The sequence below is a fragment of the Parus major genome, chromosome 20, assembly GCF_001522545.3.
Source record: "Parus major isolate Abel chromosome 20, Parus_major1.1, whole genome shotgun sequence".
Taxonomy (NCBI): domain Eukaryota; kingdom Metazoa; phylum Chordata; class Aves; order Passeriformes; family Paridae; genus Parus; species Parus major.
In genome coordinates, this window is record NC_031788.1 from 11,190,499 (window position 1) to 11,212,650 (window position 22,152).

The 22,152-nt window shown below is 38.3% G+C and overlaps 1 protein-coding gene across 1 annotated transcript in view; it reads right to left on the reverse strand.

Annotated features, from left to right (window-relative positions):
* The window catches only part of GNAS (GNAS complex locus), a gene marked incomplete at its 5' end in the record, with an annotated part of 83,027 nt that overhangs the window by 48,073 nt on the left and 12,802 nt on the right, over positions 1-22,152 (reverse strand). Inside the window, 2 exons of the mRNA XM_015647538.3 lie at positions 3,519-3,638; positions 3,724-3,778. Coding sequence (XP_015503024.2) covers positions 3,519-3,638; positions 3,724-3,778 — 175 coding nt within the window. The remainder of the gene's footprint in view (positions 1-3,518; positions 3,639-3,723; positions 3,779-22,152) is intronic.

Genomic DNA, 22,152 nt, shown 5'->3' on the forward strand with positions numbered 1-22,152 from the left:
TATCACTTTTATAACCCAGCTAACCTAACATCACCTGACATTTGAGACAGATATAAAGCTAGTTTGAATAATTGAAAACTACTTCGGAGGTTGATTTTTGACACTGAAAACACACATGTACAGTTGTGTTAAGCTAAATGCATTAAAGGACAATAATGATGGAAATACTATTTGGAAGCCTCAACTATAGATCTGATCTACTAAAAATTGCAATATATTAAAACACCAGCATGATCATGTGGACAGAATTCCTTTCAGTCAGTACTATGTTTTGCCTTTCTCCATATGCTACTACTTGTATTCAAAAATTTAATTTCTTAATACCAACTGTGCTGAATTAATAATCTCCAACATAGTAAATTTTCAGCTTTAAGGGGGATGTTTAACCTAGCATTACACTGTACCAACATTATTTTTAACTCAAGCTGTTGTTTTTTAGGTTTTTTTTAATTCAAAACAATATGGTCTACACAAATGACACACATTTCCTGTAAGTCAAAAGCTGCAAAGCAAACAGATGGAGACCCAGACTAAGAAAAGAATTAGAATATCAGAATACAAAACTTGCTCTTTGAATCCTAATTTACATGCAGAGCTAGATCCAGTATTAGCATCCCACTGTAAAGCTCCTACATTCGTCCTGACTTTCTTCTGCCTTTCACATTACACTGAACCTTGCTGTTAGGAGACCTGCATTCTAGCTCCACCTGCTCCACAGGGAATTATAAACACAGATTTTGTCCTCTACTTTAAAATTAATTTCAACTGCTCCTTCATGAAGATGATGATCTTGTGTAGCTGCAGAAGAAATCCTAATCCTTGTGCTGACCTCTATGTCAGTGCATTCTCTTCAGGAGAGCTACCTAAATTAAGGGTTAGGAAAAGAAGAATGGGCATTTAAAGGGAAGCAGAACAGCCATGTATTTAAGAGTATAGTTCTAAGTACTTGCAGCCCTCAAAGAAAATCCCCTTGGGACATGAGTGTTCCTCCTCCCTACCCTCATGCTCTTTCCAGGGCAGAGCAGAGCATCAAATACTACACTGAGAAAAGCATGTCCTCCAGACAGCTGAAATGTGATTTCCCATGAAGAAAATGCAAGAGGCAGAAAGCAAGTTCTGCAGATCTAACTAGACAGCATTACACAGGGCTGACACTGCTAGAAGTTCCCCTCCCTCCTTCCCAATCAGTACTCTGTATAGGAAAAGGTTCAGCTGCCAGTTTATGAAATTCTTCCCACAGTGTACTGGAGGAGGAAGCAGATGATCAAGATTTTCTTACATTTAAAACATAACTAGCATAAGGCTGTTCTTTACACTTCCATAAATTTTTTTTTCTTTCTTCAAAGTACTTTTAATTAATCTATAACAAAATCAAATGTTATTTTTACAGCAGTACTCAAGGATTGTGGTTTCTGTCACTATGCTCTAAGAGCTGGCATCTAGGGACACTCTAGATCTTAACTTGATTTAAATCATGCAATTAAAATGCAGGTTCAGCTTTTCAGGTGCCAAAGGACTGCAACCTACATTCAGACAAACTCAGAAATCAGAGGCATATTAACTTACATAATCACCAAGGGCAAAGAGAGCCAAGAATAGTCCTTCAACATCTGTGGCTAATGAATATCCAGTTTAAAACCTCAACCCTACGAAGATTTACATATGAAATAGTTAATCATGCCAATGAAGTAAGCCACCAGTCAGTTATGCACACACCTAAACCTCTGTAGACTCAGGGCTTAAAAATTTAAGACAATACCTTTGCCTAGAGAAGAAAAACTAGTTTTATTGGAGCAGTGTTATTCCTGAATAATTGTGTGTCATTCAACACCTCAAAGACTCTTCACTGAACTTGGAATTATTCATAGACCTTGTAAGTCAAACAACTGCTCCTTGCTTTCAGTGAAAAAAAGGGAAAAATTAAAAGAAAACACTGCACTCCAGTTGAATGGAAGAAAAAAATTTCTCTGAGATAGAAGATACAAGGAAAATCAAGTATTTCAGTGTGAGGTAGGTCACAGGAATTTGTTGCAGCATTGTTACAGATCACAACCTGAACCAGCACAAAACAATGGCAGTAGGAGAGCTGTGGGCACACAGCCAGTGCAGAAGCACAGAGGGTGGAGCAAGGAACCAGTCTTCTTTCTCAAATATTCTCCTAAAACTACCTTCAAAGCAGGAATTTTTCTGTGCCCCCACCAGGAGAGATCATCCATGAAGGGATCAAGTATTTCTGTAAGTAATGCTGACAAATGTCTAAAGAGGTGTGAAGTTAAAAATCTCAAAATCACAAATTTAAGATGCTTTAAGACAAAATGACAATGACTACGTTTTATGGGCTAGAGAGAATCATACATGGCCCCTCCAGCAACCTGTCTGTGCCTGTTCAACACTGAAAAATACTTGAAGATAACACTGCAGTATATTCCAATTAACTGCTAATGTCACCTGACTTTTGCCTTGTACACAAAGCATGTGGGTTTGTTTGCTTGTTTGGTTATTTTTCTTTTGATAAAGACTGAGCAAAGCAGAGAAATTCCTAGGAGCAGCAACATTTGGAAAAGGTAAATGTTGTTGGTCTCAGAGACCAGCTTGTTCAATCATGTTTACATATCATGAATTACAAACTGAATTAAGAATTGCTGTGGTGCAAACTATCCCACATCTTACTACTATTTGCACTTGCACTTTAATTTCAAGCATTTGGGACTGCTGGACACAAAATTCTGGTGTCAACGGATCGTGATTTTTGATACATCATGGTAATTTCTCCCCTCAGCCCCCTGGAGCAGTGCACAGAGAGAAATACAAGTTTTGAAATACCCCTGCATTACTGCAAGTAAAAGGTGCTTCATGGCAATTAGCAAAAATATCTTCTCAGTGTTTAAGTGTTTAGTGTTTGCAAACTGTGTTTTCATGGGTTTCTGCTACAAGTCTGGTTGAAATACAGGAGAAATTAATCACTGTGAGTGGGCACAAAGTTGTATCATCAACTAAATAATGATCCTTTCTGCATTTACTCTGGGACTGCTGGCACCTCAAATGATTAACCAGGACTGGGAGGGCTGGGATAAGGATGTGTGTGCAGAGCCTCTGCAGAGAGCCTGCCTGACACAGAGTTTGGGACCAGCAAGAAAACTCCACTGCTCTTCCAGATGAGAGAAAGCAGCCTCATTAAATGCCAGCTAATCACCAAGACAGTGATGTGTGTACCTCCACTCCTTTTGGGCAGGGCAATTCCCAACAATACTCAAATTTTAGGCCAGCACTGTCCATCTTGACTCTGTGGCTAATTATTTCACCAGAGCACAAAAAGCAGACAAGGGTCTCCATGTTTCTGAAGGATCAGCTGGAATATTCTGGCTGTGCTGCTGTAAATTCGATTAGCACTCACCAAAGGCACCTACTGCAGTAATTCCCAGAGAGCAGCTCACTGTTCTGGGGAAATATTTACTACAGGGCAGTGAAATATAATCATTTGCAAAAAGCCATGGCTGCAGCCACTGTGAATTACTCACCGGAGGGAAATCGAAGTCTATCTGGTTTGCTAAATTTAAGATGTAGTCGATTCGAAACTGGTTCTCTGGATTGGCTAGTTCCACTGGAGGTGCCAAATTGCCCATTGCTGTCACTATTGTCTGCAAAGAAACACAAGTAAAATATTGCACAGAATGTCTAAATAGCCACCTGGAATAGTTAAAAAACAGTAGCACATAAGTTTACCTCTATAGCTTCTTTAATATTGTTCTTAATATCCTGAATTTTCATTTTCTTCTCCCTGTAATCAAAAAGATACATCATTAAATTTATAAGCCACAAAAGCAGAATACCTTTTTAAAAGAGAACATGAACTTGAAAAATATTCTATCAAAGCAGTATTGTCTAAAGTGCTTTCAGTCACTGAAGACTTCTGTAAATAGACTCATTGAAATATCTTGAAACTTTTCTACTTAAGCAGTAACATCTATTTGCATCTATTTTAAGCAGTAACATCTATTTGCATCAAAAAATCAGTGTCTAATTTTGCTTTAATAAAAACTTACTACAGCCTTAGACTGGGACTAATACATTCTGCAGAATCAAACAGATTTTGATTCATTTGAATGCAAAATACTGGACATACGTGAAAGTTCTTTAGGAAACAAACACTGGAAACAAACAGAAAGGAAAAAAGGATGAGTTACTAAAAGTAGAAACAAATGAAAGGACACCAAAGAACCTCAAGGCACAAAAAAATTAAAGCACAGAAATAATGCCTTAGCAGAACAAGCCAGAGCAGAGCACTCAACCTGACACAAGACATTCAAACAGTCTGGATGTGAAACACAAACAGTAAAGGGTTAATCCAAGTATATGAAATTATCCTTGACTAGAAGCAGAGGAGTAGGCTAGAAAACCACCTGGAATGAGCACTATCATTTGGGATTAACTGCAGTCACATTTATGAGCCCAACAGGCTGGAGCAGGACAGTGCAAACCAGTGCCTCTGCTCCTTTCTCCTGCATTTTGTGTCAAACCTGACAAGTTAATTTCAATGCTAAACAGTGCAATCAAATGATCAAACGTTTGGTATAACCAAGAATTAGCACCCTAAAAGTACTACTAGCATTGAGCCTGTAAACTGTAACTTAATTGCAAAGCACTATGATAAAATTTTTCACATTATTAATTTCTTGCTGTACACAGCATAAAATCACTGCTTTGAGGTAAACCAAGTTGGCCATGTAATTACTAAAAAAAGCCAGCTAAACTGTGTGACTTAAAAGTGACCTTTTAATCTTCACTGAACTGCTTCTACAGGACTCTGATCATGGAATATTTATATCAACATTTATATGTTTTTTTCACTTTGAAAACTAACATTTTCCAGCACATTGTCCTAGAGACTATGAAGTACCACAGCATCTCCCTTTTTTACCCTTTTAAAGACAGTAACTCATGCTTTCAGCTTACAGACCCCAGCTTGAAAACCTCATTTTATGGGGTTAATTCAGTAAGCATATTGCAAATGCTTTTTATCACTTTTTCCATTCTATAATTACTCACAGTCAAAAACCAAAATGAAACTGAAAGCATAGTCACCAATCAAGAATGCAGAAGAACAGCAGGGAAAAAAAAAAAAAGGTACTACTTCAATAACAAGGCAGACACAGACATCCAGGAGTGGTGGGAATTTTGCCTATCAAATGAAAAAAAATAATGCAACTTTTGAAAAAGACAGTGTCAAGGAAAACACCACCATGCCAACTGTATGTTATTCTGCCTTTCAGCCAGAGGTGTGGAGGATGTGGCTGGATGTTCCCCAGCTGTGGCTGCACGACTGCAATGCAAGTGCTGCTCTTCCAGAGGGGAAGCAAACAGCAGCAAACCATCGTGCTCAGGATGACTCTGCTGTGTAGGGGACAGGTCTGAATCAGCAGCACATCTCCAACAAACACAAATGTGATTATCCTGAAACATCAGCTCCTCACTGACCACATGTCCTCAGAAGTTTGGGGCAGGGACAGGAAGGTCAGGGAAGCTGAGATGCGGAGAGAGAATTGAATGATCAATAATCGGATGAAAATTCTGTTTTCTAGATTGCTTTGCCCACCTACAGACTACCTTATTCCTGAAGATTATCAGTTTTTTTGCTTCAGAGATTTGGCACCCCTGATGAGAACAAGGCAGTGAGCCAAGAAAGGCCAAAAGCACCAAATTAATGAAAATAAATTAGACAGGATAAGAGAGAAAAAACTGAGGGCTTTTCACCCTCTTCCTTCCTAACCGCAATGCTTTCTATTGCCCCAGGTCTTAAACTCTCCATTCCACAACCAAGAGTCAGGATGCACAAATACTGTATTTTTCAGTACTGCACATATGGTTGCAAAACCACCATCCACTTTCAGTTTTTAGAAATCGTGTTTAATGATTAAAAATATGTAAATAGTGGTATGAAAGCAGGAAGCCTTTATCAATGACAGTGTAAGCAATTTATCTGGCTTTTATTCTGCCTCCAAATTTCAGCCACATCTTGAACCCAATGAACATGTACCCAGATTCTGCCCTGTTTAGATCAAAAGGGTAACTGATATACCTAAAGCCAAGCAAGATACCAGTATTTTTAAGGAATCAGCACTTGTTTTGCTTTTGTTTGGAATATCACTAGAAAAAGAGAAGTTTGGGGAGTTTGCATTGTTTAAAAGCAAACTCGTTATTCTCTCTTCCCTGGAACACTTGCTATTAATTGTCTCAAAGCATCAATGAGGTGCACATTGACCTGACTCTTCCATGCCATACCACAAACCTCTTTATTTTAATTAAAGATTTCAGTCAAACTTCCACATTTACACCTCTTGGCTGATCCTCTCACTACTAAGTGATAATGAGTATGGAGAAATGTTAACCTGCACCAATTAACAAAGTGCTTGATAACCATCATCATCTTTACAACAAGGATACTCATAGTTCCTATTTCTGGTGTTGTTGCCATGGCCCTATAGCCTGCCCAGTAAACAAGGAATCCTATTACACAGCAGTGAATGTATCACAGCATTTTGTGTTTTGTAATGTTTACTAGACATAAACTTTCCATGACAATGAGACACTTTATTCTTCTGGAACTCAGCATGTTCATCAATCACCCATCCAACAGCAGCTTACAAACAACTCTAACTTCTCACAAAAAAAACCCAAAAAACCCCAAAAAGGTGACCTTCATTTTCCTCAGGGACTAATGAGGTGAAGCACACAAAAGCAACATCCCACTGCTCTGCAAAATTGTCCTTTTTTTAAAGGAACCCTTCCAAGTTGCACCTCAAATTTCCAGAACTACTTTAACTTTTATTTTCCACAACCACAAAGACTGCATATTCAACTTAGATTCTTTCCTTTTCAATTTCTTATTCCCAGGTGCTGGCACAAAACCACAAAAGAAAAAAAGCTGGGCTGCCAAAATGTTTTCCTCTGGAACATCCTGAGTAGTTTGGGAATGGCACCAATGCTCTCCTGGCTAAGGAATGACTGATGTCTCTGCAGGCCTGTTCTGTATCTTTAGATGTCGTGGGTTAATAAGGTCATATTTTTAATCTTGTTTAAAACTTTTGCTTAGGCTGTGCAAGGTAGGCCAAACAAAGCATTAAACTCTATTAGTTGAGGATTAGAAGAAAAATCTCAAATCCTGCTGTTTTCAATATTTAAATGGGCCAAAGAAAAGCTGCACATAGCTTTCAGGAAAACTAATAAAGTCTATTTTAGGTACTATAAAAAAAGATGACATTTTAATTCAAGTAAAATTAAATTAGAATGACATCAAAGGTCAGAAAAATAAAATATTCCTTGAAAACCAACCTAATCAGTATTTAGTAAAGAACTTCTCCACCTGTGGTTGAGTTTTACTAATAAAAAGGCAACATTTTTACTCAGACATTATCAAATCTTATGCAAAGAACACATTAACAAACAGTTTATCAGACAGCAAACTAATTTAATTTTAATGTTCACCTCCAGTTTACTTTACAGGTAATACAAATGACAATTACTTGGAAAGAATTCTTAAAATCTTAAATGAACATCCCACAGGATGAAGATTCAGTTCACACTGAAACCTTCTGCATCTCCCAGATAGAAAAATAATTTTAAAAGAGGGTGCTGAAATTAATTCTCACAACAAAACATGTTAAAGAATCAGGGGGGCACACAGCTGGATGGACAGGGAGGATAGGACACTTTAATACCATTAATCTAATTCTTAACATCAAAGAATTTTGAATTTTTTGGTTAGTGCACACTAAGAGAGTTCTACAGCTCTGAGAATATATAAACTATTTTAATAGGGCATATTAAAATGTAGTCACAGAGTGTTAATACAGAGCCTTTGTCTCCTTTACAAGGCTGTAAACAGCCCAGCCTCTATCACCTTCAGGGATTGGTGTAATGTATAAATTACCTTTATTTCCAAGCAGTCAAACTTGGCTGACTGTTGAACCTGCTGACACAACAACTGCAGCAGGGCAAGGCTTCCCTTCCCCAGGCAAAGCACTGCACTTAATGAGTCCATTTGCAAGTGGAAGAGCCAGAACCAAAATCTTAACAAAGCAATTCATTTGCCTCTTATTTTTTATGGTAGAAAATGACACGGTTGTGTTTCACTCAGGTGCATAGCCCTGCTTTTTCAGGTATTGCTAACAAATGTGAGTGCCCAGGGAAGCAGCCACGGGCTGTCTCCTTCTGCTCACCTTCAAAAGCCCATCAATTACACACTGACAGCCAATGAAAACTTAATAGATCAATTTTGTTTTAAAACCCAACTCAGTTCTTTGACAGGCAGTCATGCACTTCACAGGCACGTGGGATTTAAACATGCCTATTCATCTAAATAAAGTGTCTTTGATGCAGTGAAACACGCTGATGGATTTAATAAATATTCCATAAAATCTGCATTAAAATTTATTTACTGAACCTTATGGAAACTAAGAGCACTACCTGCCAATCTACCTCAGAGAAACAGAGCTGTGCAGTCAAGATCTTCAGACACAAGACTACAAGCAAGGAAATTCAATTAAGGTTTTGCTACCAATCCACATTACAAAAATCCTGCAGTACTTTACAATTCAACTAAAAGATGAATTTGTTTTAGCCTGGGTTATTTCTAACAGAACATGGCAATTGCCTCAAAATATAACAGCTAGAACAGCAAAGAAGGCAGAGGCCAAGTCAGAGGCACTGAAAATGGGGAAAAATAGTTGCCTAATTTGGAGTGAAGCTGAAATAATTCATCTTAGACCTGTGACAAAGTATCAGTTTTACAGACAAAGTGACTAAAATGCAATGGACAAACCCACCACCTATCTTCTGGCAAACTCAACACCATCTATATCACACTGCTGAGATACCTCAGTAGTTCTGTCAACATCAGAGAGATTTTTCTGTTTCATACTGTTCAAGCCCAGCAAGGACAAACCCTTGCAGTGCCATGGGGCAGTAACTGCACAGCTTAAAGCAGGAAATAGGATTTACTTGGGTCCTCACCCGCAGTGGAGCTGAAAGAGGTTTTCTTAATCATGTTAATACTTAGTTCTTGGTCAGCACCTGGTAAAATGAAATGGTACCCAAGGCACAGGAAGCTGACACGATGCACCCTAAAAAGCACTTTACAGTCAGTGTTTGCTGGTAACTTTGACCACACAGGGGTTGAGCATCTCCTGGAAGCACGAGACCTTTCCTGCAGAGCAGCTTCCCCTTCCCTACCACTATGCTCTTCCTCCTATACCACCTTTCCTCCACCCCAACACCAACTACACTTTGAAAATTCTTTGTTTTACTTCTCCAAATTTCAGGTATCAATACATTGTACCATTCAGCTACCAAAGATCTGTGAGAGGAAATAATATTGGAAAAAGAACAGCTGTGAGGATAAACTACTTGCTTTCTCTGTAAATAAGTAACATCTTTCGGAAAAAAAAGAAAAACCCAACAGGCTGAATAATATTGTCGTGATATACTTTGAATTAAAGACACAGTTAAAAATTGATTATGTTGGACAGATCTGTGACCTAAATTATTTGGGAGAACTTAGTTCAATTATCCCCTGAAGCATAATCACTTTCTCACACAATATGCAATGCAATGTATGGAGTAGACAATACAAAAAGGGCTTCCACAAGTTCCCTTTTAAAGATTGTGAAAAGCTCTGTAAGTTGCTTTACCACTTCTTGTTTTAATATACTGCAATATTTTTCTCCATGAGTAACATGCACACCTTACTATGTAGCCATAAACACAAGAACATATGACAAGAAATACAAGCACAAAGAGATACCTTCTATTAATGGAATGATAGAACCATTCTCTAAGTTAAAAGTCAAGACACAGAAATTACTCAAGTTGATTAAAAAAAAAAACACACCACATCTCTGTGAAAGCAGAAATCTTGTTGTTTTTGATCATTATTTACATTGCAGTGTCAGAGGCTCAGATGTGACTTGTTTCTTCTCTTTTGGAATGGTACCACAATGAAATTATATCAAACTCTAAAAAAGGCATCCCTGAACATAAACATAACATTTTTAGGTTTATTTTATCTCTGCTCCCTGTGATACCCAAAGTGCAAAGGTTAAAGGGTAACTTTATTCTGCCTCTATGGATATTCTGATGCAAAGACTGGTTGTGGGCAGACTTTGCTCCTGATGAAGTTCCAGGACTCTGGCAGCAGGCACGTGGCAGCGTGGTCATACCACCTGCCCAGGTGGATGTGGCACAGCGATGCTATTCTGGCTCTAAGCCACCTTGAGGCTCCCCTTCAGCTTTGCAAATTCCTACATAAAACCAGTTTAACTGGTTTACAGCCCCTTTACACCTGTTAGTGGCACAAAGAGACCATCACAGACACAATATTAAGAAGCATAATTCTGCTTATCCTGCTCCATTTACCTCAACTAATTAACTAGCAATAGTTTAGGTGAGGGATGAAAATAGAATTGTTCACAAAGAGCTCTGTGATGTACGAGCTTGACAAAGGCCCTTTAGTTCCTGCTGTGCAATTAAACACCTCTGTAAATTGCAAACCCTGCCTGTAGCTGCCCAGGCATTCAGAGGGGAACACTCTGGTGTCATTTTCTTGCTCTTAGTACAGGTAATTAAAGCATATTGAAATAAAAGGTGTCCTCAGAAGTTTAGCATTCTCTCTGGACACTTGATATAATAATTAACAAGGCTGTAGAGGACACTGTGAATCCTTTCTGGTGTGGAAGGATGCCTCACAACCGGCAGGAACAGGAGGACTCAAGTCAAATTGCTGAATCATCTTGCCTTGTACAATTCACTACTTTGAGACAATCAAACTGCTGTCAGGAAGCAGAGACCTTTTTAATTATTTATTTAAGTATTGTGAATGTAGCCATTATTAACACAGAATAGAGGAAATGTCCATTGCCCATCACATTTTTTTAAACACTTCTGCCCAACTGTGCAGCATCACTGAAACACAGCACACGACACCTCTCGGGATGTCCCCTCTGCTGTTCCAGGCTGTTTGTACAACCACCCCTCAGAGCAGAACCAACCTCCTGGCTTCTCCTCAATCTCTTCATGCTCAGAAAAAATACCACTGTGGGAGGATACAGTGCCCAGGCACTGCACACAGGTGGATCAGCAGCACCTGCTGTTAAATCTGGGCCATTTGCTGCGCTCTTCATCACCTCATCCTTTGCTTTCACACACAGGCAGGTAACAGCAGCGCTGTGGGGGGTTCCTGTTCTCACCTTAGTTCTCACTTTTAAAGCACTTTTGTCCAACCTTTGAAACATCAATTTGATGAGTGTCCTATGTGTGTCATTTGCTCTAAAACTGGTTTGTGAATGCCTGCATTCGAGTAACTTCTTCAGCCAGGATTAGATATGAAGCTTTTGAAGAGAAGGCAATCACATCCCAGGGGTTTGTGCACAAGGATGAGAGGAATAGCTCCTATAATGGCTGATGACCTCAGAGTTACTTAAAGCTGAAAAAGTACACAGCTGGCTAAGTGCTAATATTAAATAGAAAGAAGGCCTAAAATAAAAATGGCTGGAATAGTGGATGCCAAGCAAGTGTAAACACAGACCAGCTAAAGCAGGATGCAATGCAGTAGGGAAGACACTGATGAGACAGGTGGAAAACGGCTGATCTTGAAAATCCCTTGACTTTTTTTTTTGTTTTATTAGTGGCTATGATCTCTGTTATCATCTGAAACACTTCTGGCATGTGATATTGTAGACAGATGATCTGGAAGGTGGTTGCCTCTAGCAGTGACAAAAGGGAAGGTGTTTTGCCTCACCCAAATAAAAAGCAATTATCTAACATATTTCACCATTCTCCCCTGGTACTTCTAAAAAATTCCAATAAACTCTCAATGACCCAAACACTTAACATTTGCTAAATGCTGTAGGATTTAGTATTGGTAGCTCGTAAGCTCAGAATGACAATCTGAACAGGAAAGCAGTTAAGGCAGGGGATGCAGACCCAAAAAACCAGGGGGAACTGTTTGGACAAGAACAAAGGAACTGTTTACTAAACTATGCAGGTGTCACTGACAGTTAATATTTCAGAGAGATATTAACATTAAACGCTTTGTTCACCACACTTTCTTACGGCAGTGTTGAACTGCTTTCACTCAATCAAGTCTTTCCTTCACAGCTGTTAAATCCAGAATTTTTACCATGGACAAAGTCTGAATTAAGGAAGATTTCCACAGTTATCTTCAAAGATAATGAGCTGTCAGGTATATGCAACTTTGCTCATAAGCATTCAAGAATTATAGACTCAGCATTATCAGCAGAAACTAGAACAGCCCCTACAGATCTCTGTTTTTTGGAAGTTCAAGCTCACAGTCATTCTTAAGAATGTGCTGTTGCACCTAAATGGTGATTTCCATTCCACACTTTATTAAAATACAAATTTCAGTAGAAATATAGTTTTCTAAAAAGCATTATAGATATCATGTTTCCATGTAAAGACTTAGCATAAAGTTTCCTCTGAAACAGCCACAAAAAAATCCTTGTGAAATTTGTCAAGGCCTGACATTTCAAGAGTTGTAGTTGTGTATTTATACTTCCAGACTGTGTATGAAGTTACTATGGCTGTGCACATAAACTGCAATTTTATGCAGTTTAAGCAAACATTAAGCAAATCTGAAAATGTGTCCCTTGAAGACCCAGGCCAGGGCATGGAGAGGCAGGTGTAACACAGCACACAACAAAGCAAGGTGCTGACAACTTTGGCTCTAATCCATCAAAGCACTTAAGCACATGTTTAATTTTAAGCACATGAGTAATTCTATCAACTTTAATAGGGCTACTCATGGTTTAAGTACTGTGATGGATGGGGGCCAGAATGCCCAGAACCTTTAAGAATGCTACATGGCCTATGTTACATGGAGAAAAGAGCATTCTCCCACTGAACAATTAAGTTATAAATGCTTTGAAAGCAAAATTTACCATAAGTTGAACTCAGCTATGCTTATGTAAACTCAGAGATATAAGTTCTTCCACAGCCTTTGAAAATAAAATATGATGAGGGTTCTCATGTACAAGATGACCACAAATTTTATTTTGCCTCTCTTTGACAGCTTTGAGTCACCTCTGCCCACCACACTTTGTTTTGAAATAGGGAGATTAGTTAAGTACACTGAAAATTCAGCTACTAGTAGCACTCTTAAATAAGATGCTTTGGGTGCAGTTTGCAAATATCAGTACTGGAGCCTTTCTTACCTGTCTCATACATGTCCAACTGCAACAGGCTTAACAGTGCAGTAACTCCTGGCTAACATTTATTTTCACTATTCAAAGCTGTGCACATGCCTCTTCTGTATATCTATAAGATGTTGCAAATACATGTCTTTAAGTAAAATTAGGATTTCTTTAAAGTATCTTATACGGCCAGTATTAAGGATGTGAAAAAGAAACAAAACCCCACACCTGCTCTGCAAATTTCTAGCTAGGACAGCCCCTCTAAATCAGTGGTGACTTACCCAATCTCTAAACCATTCACTAAACAATTCTTGATCTTGTTTTATCTTAATGTGGTTCCACAATATGAGACCAGGCCTCATAAAATAACTTGCTAAGAAAGGAAGAATGGAACAATTTGAGAAATCACCTGCACATTAATTTCTTCTCAGTTTTTTGTTTGTTTGTTTGAGATTTTACTTGGTAAACAAGCAGCAGAAAGAACACAAAAATATCTTCTGTGTGGACTATGCATTCTGAGATATCTGCAGCAAGGGAATTATATACCACTGCTTATGAGATGAATTTTATAGCAAATGAAGTACAATACCAGGGAACTTAAAAATTCCATTAAACAAAATTCAAAAGAAAGAAATAAGTTTTGAAACTATGCTACTGCAGAGTTTCCACTTCTTACTAGAACTGTCAGTTTATTAAAACAGTGTGTCTAGAAACAAATTTTTCAGGGCTACTACTGTTGCCAGATTTAATAATAATTTTGACAATTTCTAACTTGAAAAGCTTTGTAAGCCATCACAGTGGAGTGTTTTACAGTTATTTCTGTATAACAAATGAGTTTATCCTTGACTTCTAGTATTTCTACTTCACTTGTGCACATCTATCACAGCAGTAGTGTGTGAGCCACAGGCTTGGAATCCTTGTTGAGCACAGAAAGGAGGCAAAGTGGCTGTGTCTGCAAAAGGCAGTTCAGAGTAACTATGACAGAGGTAAGCTTTTCTCCAAAAAAACCTTTAGGAGGTCAAAGCTGCATTTCAGGCAAAAGCAAACCAAAACAAAAAACCACCACAGACACTGCTTGCAAAAAAAATACAGGGCTATGCTTGTCTCTGAGTGAAATCCTCAGCATCCACACAACACTCAGCTAAGGTTGTCTTTATTTCACATTAATATTCCAATGCTTTTGCCACATTGTTCCACCTCTGAAACAAGGAATTTGCTTTATCTTGAGAGCTTCAGTGTGTCCTCACAGCTTCCAGCAATCCACTGGTTAATCAGGGCTGTCACTCTACATTCAAACACAGACACACTTCAATTCCGTTCCAAACTGGAATTCAAAGCACTTTCTTCTCCATTCAGGGTGGTTTTAAAGTATTTTTTCCAGAGTCACACTTGCTGTTAATTGATCTTCCCTTACCTCTGGCACAAGTGTCAGTGAGCAGGTAATCCTCAACAGAGCAAACCTACCAACATCCACCAGAAATAAACCCTTCACCTCTGTTACCCCTGATTACAGCTCACATGGAGCTTCACAGATCAATACTCAGCCTCATATTTATAAAGGTTTGTTAACACCACAGTCACACAACTGCTTATTAATATCTATGCAGTAAGAAACAAGTATACTATGACACCAAACAATGAGAATTACGACAAGCAAAATTCGGTGCGAGTTAGTTCCACTGAAAGAGCACTTGGATCAGAAAATCAAAACTCCTGCATACAGCCTCAAGTAACCTGACTGCATTGCTATCTATTTATCATCTCACATACCACTGATTTTACTACTAAATTTTTACTGAGACAAGACTGTGCCAAACCTCACGGTGGCACGGGACAGGAGCTGAATTCCCCCCATTGCCGGAGTGCTCAGACCAGCTACGATAAAGCAACGCTGCTGTGGGCACCAAACAACACTCACCACAGGGAATCCAGCAGGGAACATCTTGCACAAGTCTTAGCATCATTCTAAAAAAAGATTTCAGCAGTAAAAAGCTTGTTGGTCTAAACCAACACCTGCTTTTTCTTACGAAAGGTCTCCTCCTGTCAGTGGTGCCGCTGAGCCCTCTGCGGACACCAAAGCTGCTCTAACACCTCCCGGAACATCGCTGGAAGGGAACACAAAACTTTCCCCTGTAGATTAGCACGTTCCAACCCTAAAGCTCTGAGGTACAGTAACATTGGCCTGGTTACAGCAAAGGTCATTCAGATCAAGTTAAGACTGGCCTCAATGTAAAAGAAAAAGGTATAGTTTATATCTGTTGAGTGAACAACCAAAGTACTTTAAAATGGGAAACTTTTGTAATTATTGTTTTAGACGAAGAAGTCAAGGAAGCACAGACTCCCCTCTAAGTTTAAAATCTATTTTCTAATCTTTTCAAATCCCCTGTTCTTACAAACACCACTTATGTCTCCTGAAACTGTAAAATTACAGGAGGAGTTTTTCCTTTGCACCTTACTTGTGCAATTGCCAGTGTTTTTGGCTAGTTTCATGTTCTGAAAAAGTTTTCTCTGTTTTAGTTCTCCAAAGTTAACAGGAATGAAAAATCACTTCAATAAATTATGATCATAAGAAAGGCAGTCTCTAAGTACAGCCAAATTAAACTTTAAACTCAGCAAAGCTAAATGAAAATTGTATCTGTTAGCTACTTTCCTCATCTGCTCAATAAAGTTCCAGTGTATTTGCACACATACCCTGACACACTTAGACAAGCAGAGTTACTCTCTTAACAGCCCAGAAGTAACAAAGAAATTGTTTATAACCAACTTGACATGCAAGAGATAAACCACGCTGAATTTCAAAGCCAACACTGGAAAAAGGAAGCATAAGGCAAAAGTGCAAGGAATCAAATTTATGAGTAAAGAAATTCTCCAAAAGCAACTTGACCCCAAAACAGTCAGTCTCAAAGGCTACACCACACTGGTAACAAGCCCAAACTCAGATATTTTTGTACTAATTATCTCTGGTGGTCCAGAGATCAGCAAGTATCAGGCAATAGCTGCATTTAAAGTATCAACACTGATGTCTATAATTACACTTCATATGATACAAGGTATTTAAATTTATTTTCCAGTTGTTAAAAGTTTTGCACTTCACAGAAGTGAAGATCATATAAGAAAAGTATTTGTAAGTAAACACCAAATATTACCAGGCAACAACAACAAAAATACCCTCACTTCCTTCCAAGCACAGACACCGTCAGCACCACATTAAACCCATTAGCAAAATTCTTCAGCCAGTGTCAGGGAATATTGTTTCAGGCAACAGCATCTACCTGACATTCTTGCTGGCCTGACTTTAGAAGACACTGTCAATTAAAAGACATCCAAAATACCTATTTTTTTCTAGACATTTAGGACTCTACTTACAGAAAAGCTGGAGTCAATTTATTAAGGGAAACACAAGTTTCTGCACTGCTACTTCTGAAATAATTTTGCTTTGGATTAAGTAGGGGAAAAATAAAATCTTCCTTTGATACACAGGAGCTGTAGGAATGAATCTGAAAACAAAATATACAGTTCCTGTACCTAAATACTGCATTTCCCATTATTTAAAATGTAAATAATGGGAAATGCATTTCCCACTCATTTAAAATGTACGGTAAGAGAACAACACATTCAGATCACACTCCACCACAATTCTGGACTTCCACGGAACCCCACTTGTAGTACCAAGAGAGTTTATTTAACCAGGAAGGTACAATTTAGAACCAGAATTCATGGATGTTTTGGACAAACAAATTCTTGATCCAAACTAGAGCCTTCCCTAATGCAACATAAATTAAGTGGAAAAATTCCAAACAACTCTTATTAACCAGTTTGGAAGCCACAATGTGAAGAAACTTTCACTTTAATGTATCTAATACCTAAATATATTTGAACTCAACCTGTAAGAAGAATGACCTTCTACTGAGCTTAAAATTGGAAATTAATTATACCTGAATAAGCACATTTATTTTCATTTCCCTTGATAAAAGGGAAGTTATATTGTTGTAATTTAAGTCAAACTGTGACAATGGCACAATTATCATGTCCTGGCCCTGACCTGACATTTCTAAATGATAACAAAAAAGTAAAAGACACAGTTCATGCTGACAGTATGTAATGAATGAGAATGTTAGGCCAAAAGTTATGTGAGAAATGACTTGCTGATACTTAGCTCATCAGTTAGAATATACAGCCCCTCATCATAACTGTCCAATTACTTTCACAACATATGGTCCTTTAAATACAAATAATATTGTTTGAATGAGAAACTTATACACAGCTGAAGAGTTTACACACTCAAGATAATGTGTGTAACACTGCAAATTACTTAAATAGCATTGCTTGGGCACAATTATTGATCCAACCAGCTGCTACCTTGGGTTCAACAAAACCACAGCAAAAGTTTTGAGAAGCTGGAGATACTTTGGTTCTACCTGAATCTGACTGACCTCAGTGGCACCCAGCTAATGCAGACGTATTAAACCAGGCAAAACAACTGTTTCCCTGGATTTGCATTCTATCTGCACCAAAGGAAAACTTGAAACTTCAGAAGGAAAATGAGTATTTCTTAGATTATTCAAGTACCAGGCTTTTTTAAAGAAACAGACACATAGTCAATGTGACAACTTCAAAATGTGTTACGAATTTCGCTTCTTGGAGTTCTTGAAGTGGCAGTGACAGAACTTGAAGAGAAATCACAGTGAATCTCTTATTTTTTCCCCTAATCCTCCCCAAGTGCCATTTCTGACACATAATACTGGACTACACAAACCACTGGTCTAAACTAGTGTTGTGCTGATTCTTAGAAATTCTCTTCCTAGAAATTTCAGCAGACCAGATGCCACTATGCTACAGAAAATGTGTGCTTAGTACCACAGATTTGATTAAAGGAATTTGATGAATCATCAGTATCTACAACATTCTAAAATATATTATTTATGAGATACATAAAACAGACTGCATGACACATTTTTTCATTTAATTAAGAGAAGCTGCTTCTTAGCCATGGGGTAAGAAGATACTTCCCAGCTACTGGGAGGAGAAAGGGGAGAATGGACCCTCACTGTCATACAAGAGAGACATTTCCTTCCAAATGTTCAACATTTAGGACTGAAAAACCTCTTTCTCTGTGGGAAGTTTCACAGAAAGATAAACCAAGTTTATTCCCACCAGGTACAAGCGTGTATTTTCAACACATGCAAATAACATGCAGAAATGCCCTATGAATTTACTACCTGTAAATCAGATAACCACACCAATGTACCTACAGCTTAATGATATTCACTGGCACCTCCTCCTGTACTTTTGTGCAGGAATTAAGAGGGAACTTTCAGGAGTTCAGACTTCTAGAACACAACATAACCAACGGCACATGCTGTGTATTCCAAACACATTTATGAAATGTTTAAGTCATGTATTTTAGTAGGTTATTAACAGTTGGGTGTTGGCAGCAAAAGGATACATTTCTCTAAAAATATTAATGTAAACCTAGCCATTAACATTTTTATGAGTAAGTTTTTATAAAGCACTGCACTGACATGAGCTAGTCAATCCTATCCTAAGGGGTAGATTAAGTATTAAAGTACATCCAAGGTGTGGCATCATATCAGTTAACTCTTAGTGGCAGTTAAACTTACACAATTAGAGAAAATTCTACATCAGCTTCATCATTTGAAACTTGTGACAATGCTGAATTCTGCCAAGTGATTCTGAGGGAAGAAATCCCAGTGGACAACTTACAGCCTGAGCTGTGTAACTACAGATTAAGTCACTAGATGGGGGGGAAAAAAACCCAGCATTTTCACACTACATGATAATTATGAAATTCACAAGGTACGAAGGTAGTCCAAGTGCTTTGTCTTGAGCATTGTGCCTCAGGGGTATTTCAAATATTTGTCTGACCTAGCTCTGCATTTCTCCTTTTCTGCATTAGCAATCAATAAAAAAAGGGAGGGGAAAGATGAAGTATCTGGGTGATAATTTCACCGTAGGCAATCAACATTCATATCCAGCATTAATATTCAGGAAATGCCCCAAGTCTCAATCATTAATGATTAAGTATCACCACACCCTGGAATATTTTACTACATATCTGTATTGACATCATGAGATCCAAACTTCAAACGTAATTGCTTGCCATTTTAAGGATCTTCTTGGAATTCAGGGACGCTCACTAAATCTATAGAAACTCCTGTGCCACAGCAACAAACAACTGAATTAAAAAAGCTGTAGTCTCAACTTCCAACACACTTCAGCAGTCTGGGGAAACTCTAGGACATTTTAAGTATAAACATCTTCTGGAAGACAGAATTTAGAAAACTTAAACCTTAGTCTAAGACTGACTTCCTCTGTTTAATAAGAAATAATGCTTTATGCTTTATAATTTCACCTCACAGTACCATACATCTGCAACACAACTTGCAGCTGCACTCCTGAGCTCACACAGCTCTTGGTGAACATTCAGCAGGTGGAAATGGCTCTGGGAATCAGAACTACCCCAGGGCACCCAACAGGGCACAGGAGTTGTGTGTTCCAACGAAGCAGAGATGGCTGTGTTTAAATGTTTATCACCTTTTGCAGTATTATTACTTTTAAAGACCCCAATGAAAAATCTGGAGTAAGTCATGTGTTTACTTTAATTTTGCAAAAAGGATGTTAATTTTTATGACAAAGATGTTCTCCTCAAAGTAATTGGGTGTCCTATTTTATTGAAAGATGGATATACAGCTATTTATAAAGGGTTAATGTACAATATGCAGCAGTTAATTGTCATAGATAACTCTAGTTAGAGTTCAATAAATTGGTAGAAGGATTATAGTGCAGTTTTATTACTACCTCCAACACTTTTACTGATGTGCTTATTACTTTTTTTATAGCGTGCTGCTCTTGAGCAACCAGTTTATAATATTTACCCTTTTAAAACTAGATATACAGAGAATACATATATATATATAGAAGGGCAATTAAGTTTACATGGCAATACTGGTGCAGCAACTAACACATCACACACACACACATACATATATATATATATATACACACACACATATATTAATCACCCACATCTTGCATGGACAAACCTATTTACAAGCCTAGAGGCAAGAGGCAGCTGCTAAAATCCACGTATTTTATGCATTACAAAAAAAGCATGAACTACGACTGGTCTTCTTCTCTTAGAAGATGAGGATAAAAATATCACCACTACAAACAGTTTTTGTATACACATCACACACACAGACACACACAGACTATTTTTCTATCTCTAAATTACTTCTATTAGCTGCAGAATGTGAAAAGAGATTTTAGTCCAACACAAATAACCCTTCGAAGCTTAACATGGTAAAAATACTACATAACACTGGGATGTTTTTTCACTCATGTTTTAACCCCCTCAATTGTGTTTTAACCGTTTGCAAGGGTAGTTCTTTTTTATGCCTTCCTAATTTAATTTATCCTTAAACCTAGAATGATCTAGTATTGTTTCTAGTCCTCACATTAAAAGCAACAACCAGTTGACTTAAATTCACTGCAAATACACCTGGGAATAATCCAGCACCCCTAACACTGAGCAAAACCCAGCTCCTCTCAGGCAGGCACTCCTTTGGGTCTGTGATTCAGATGAACACAGACCGATTCAAAATGTGGATTTTGTGTTAGCAGCAGCTCCAAGCAGCACTCTCCCAGTAAAACACCTTCTCCTCTGCAGAAGCAGGAGAGCAGAAGCACCTTGCAGGGATAAACTGTGGATTTGCACACTGAGCCTCGGTTTTTGTGTGTTTGTCTGCATCACACAGCAAACGCCTCCTAAATAATCCTGCCTCATTCTGTTAATTTGATCCTGAATAGTGTCAGAACACCCGTGTGGAGATGCAGTGTGTAACCACAGGCTGAGCACAAGGCATGTAAAAATGTGTGTAAAAAACCTCACTGGAGCATGTCCAACACGTGGATGTGTGTGCCACAGACACGGAGGGTGTAACTCACAACACATCCTACTTTGTGTATAAATTGACACATCCCCGTTTCTGACACATTTGCAGCACATCCCTTCTTTACTACCCTCTCTCAGAAATGGAATAAGCATCTTCCTAAGACCATCATCTTCAGGAAAAATATGAGTGGGAAGGAGAGGACTGAACTGTGACTGGGGCCAACAGTCCTCTAGACCAGAACTTGTAGGACAGCCCAGCTCTCTGGTGTCCCTTCACAGCACACAACTTGGGAGTTCCAGGCAGACTGTGACAGGGAAATTGAGTGTTCACAGTGTCAGAACCTGCTGTAAAAACCCCAACATTTTAATTCAAGCTGCTTTTTAGGAGTTAGTTAAAGGTTTTAAACTAACCTTCTTACATAGGCAGTCAGTGGAATGGTGTCCTAAACGAAAGAGACAGCAAATTAAGGGAATCTTAACTCAGATACTTTCTAACTTAACTGTATCCTCAATAATGTTGCTTTGGTCAGTCTACATAAAACACAAAGTTTTGCTTTTGAATAACCTAAAACCATAACTATTTTCCCAAATCAGCTTTCACTTCCTTTATGATGTTTTTTCCTATGGTAGTTTTTTTGCTTCTCGGATCACATTTTGCACAGAAGACAGAATATAAAAGTAAGTTCTATTTATTGCTTTATAAGCATTACAGCATTATCATGCAATAAAGGACCTACACACAATCTTTCATACTTCTAGTCTGGAAGGCCTTGTAGGTGATAAATATTTTAATGAAACCCAAAACGCTGCAGGTGCATCTGCATGAAATAAATAGAGAATGCTGGCTACATATCAGCAAACACACCAAGAAAAATCTTCCCAAACCCTGCAGATAATCTGCAGTCCAACTAGAAACACGGGAAGTCAATATAGGTCAGAGAAAGAAATACATATACTAAATTTCTTCACTCTGGGGAGTAAATCTGCCCTCTACTCTAGGAAGCATAAACATAATTGTGCATCACTCACTGAAAG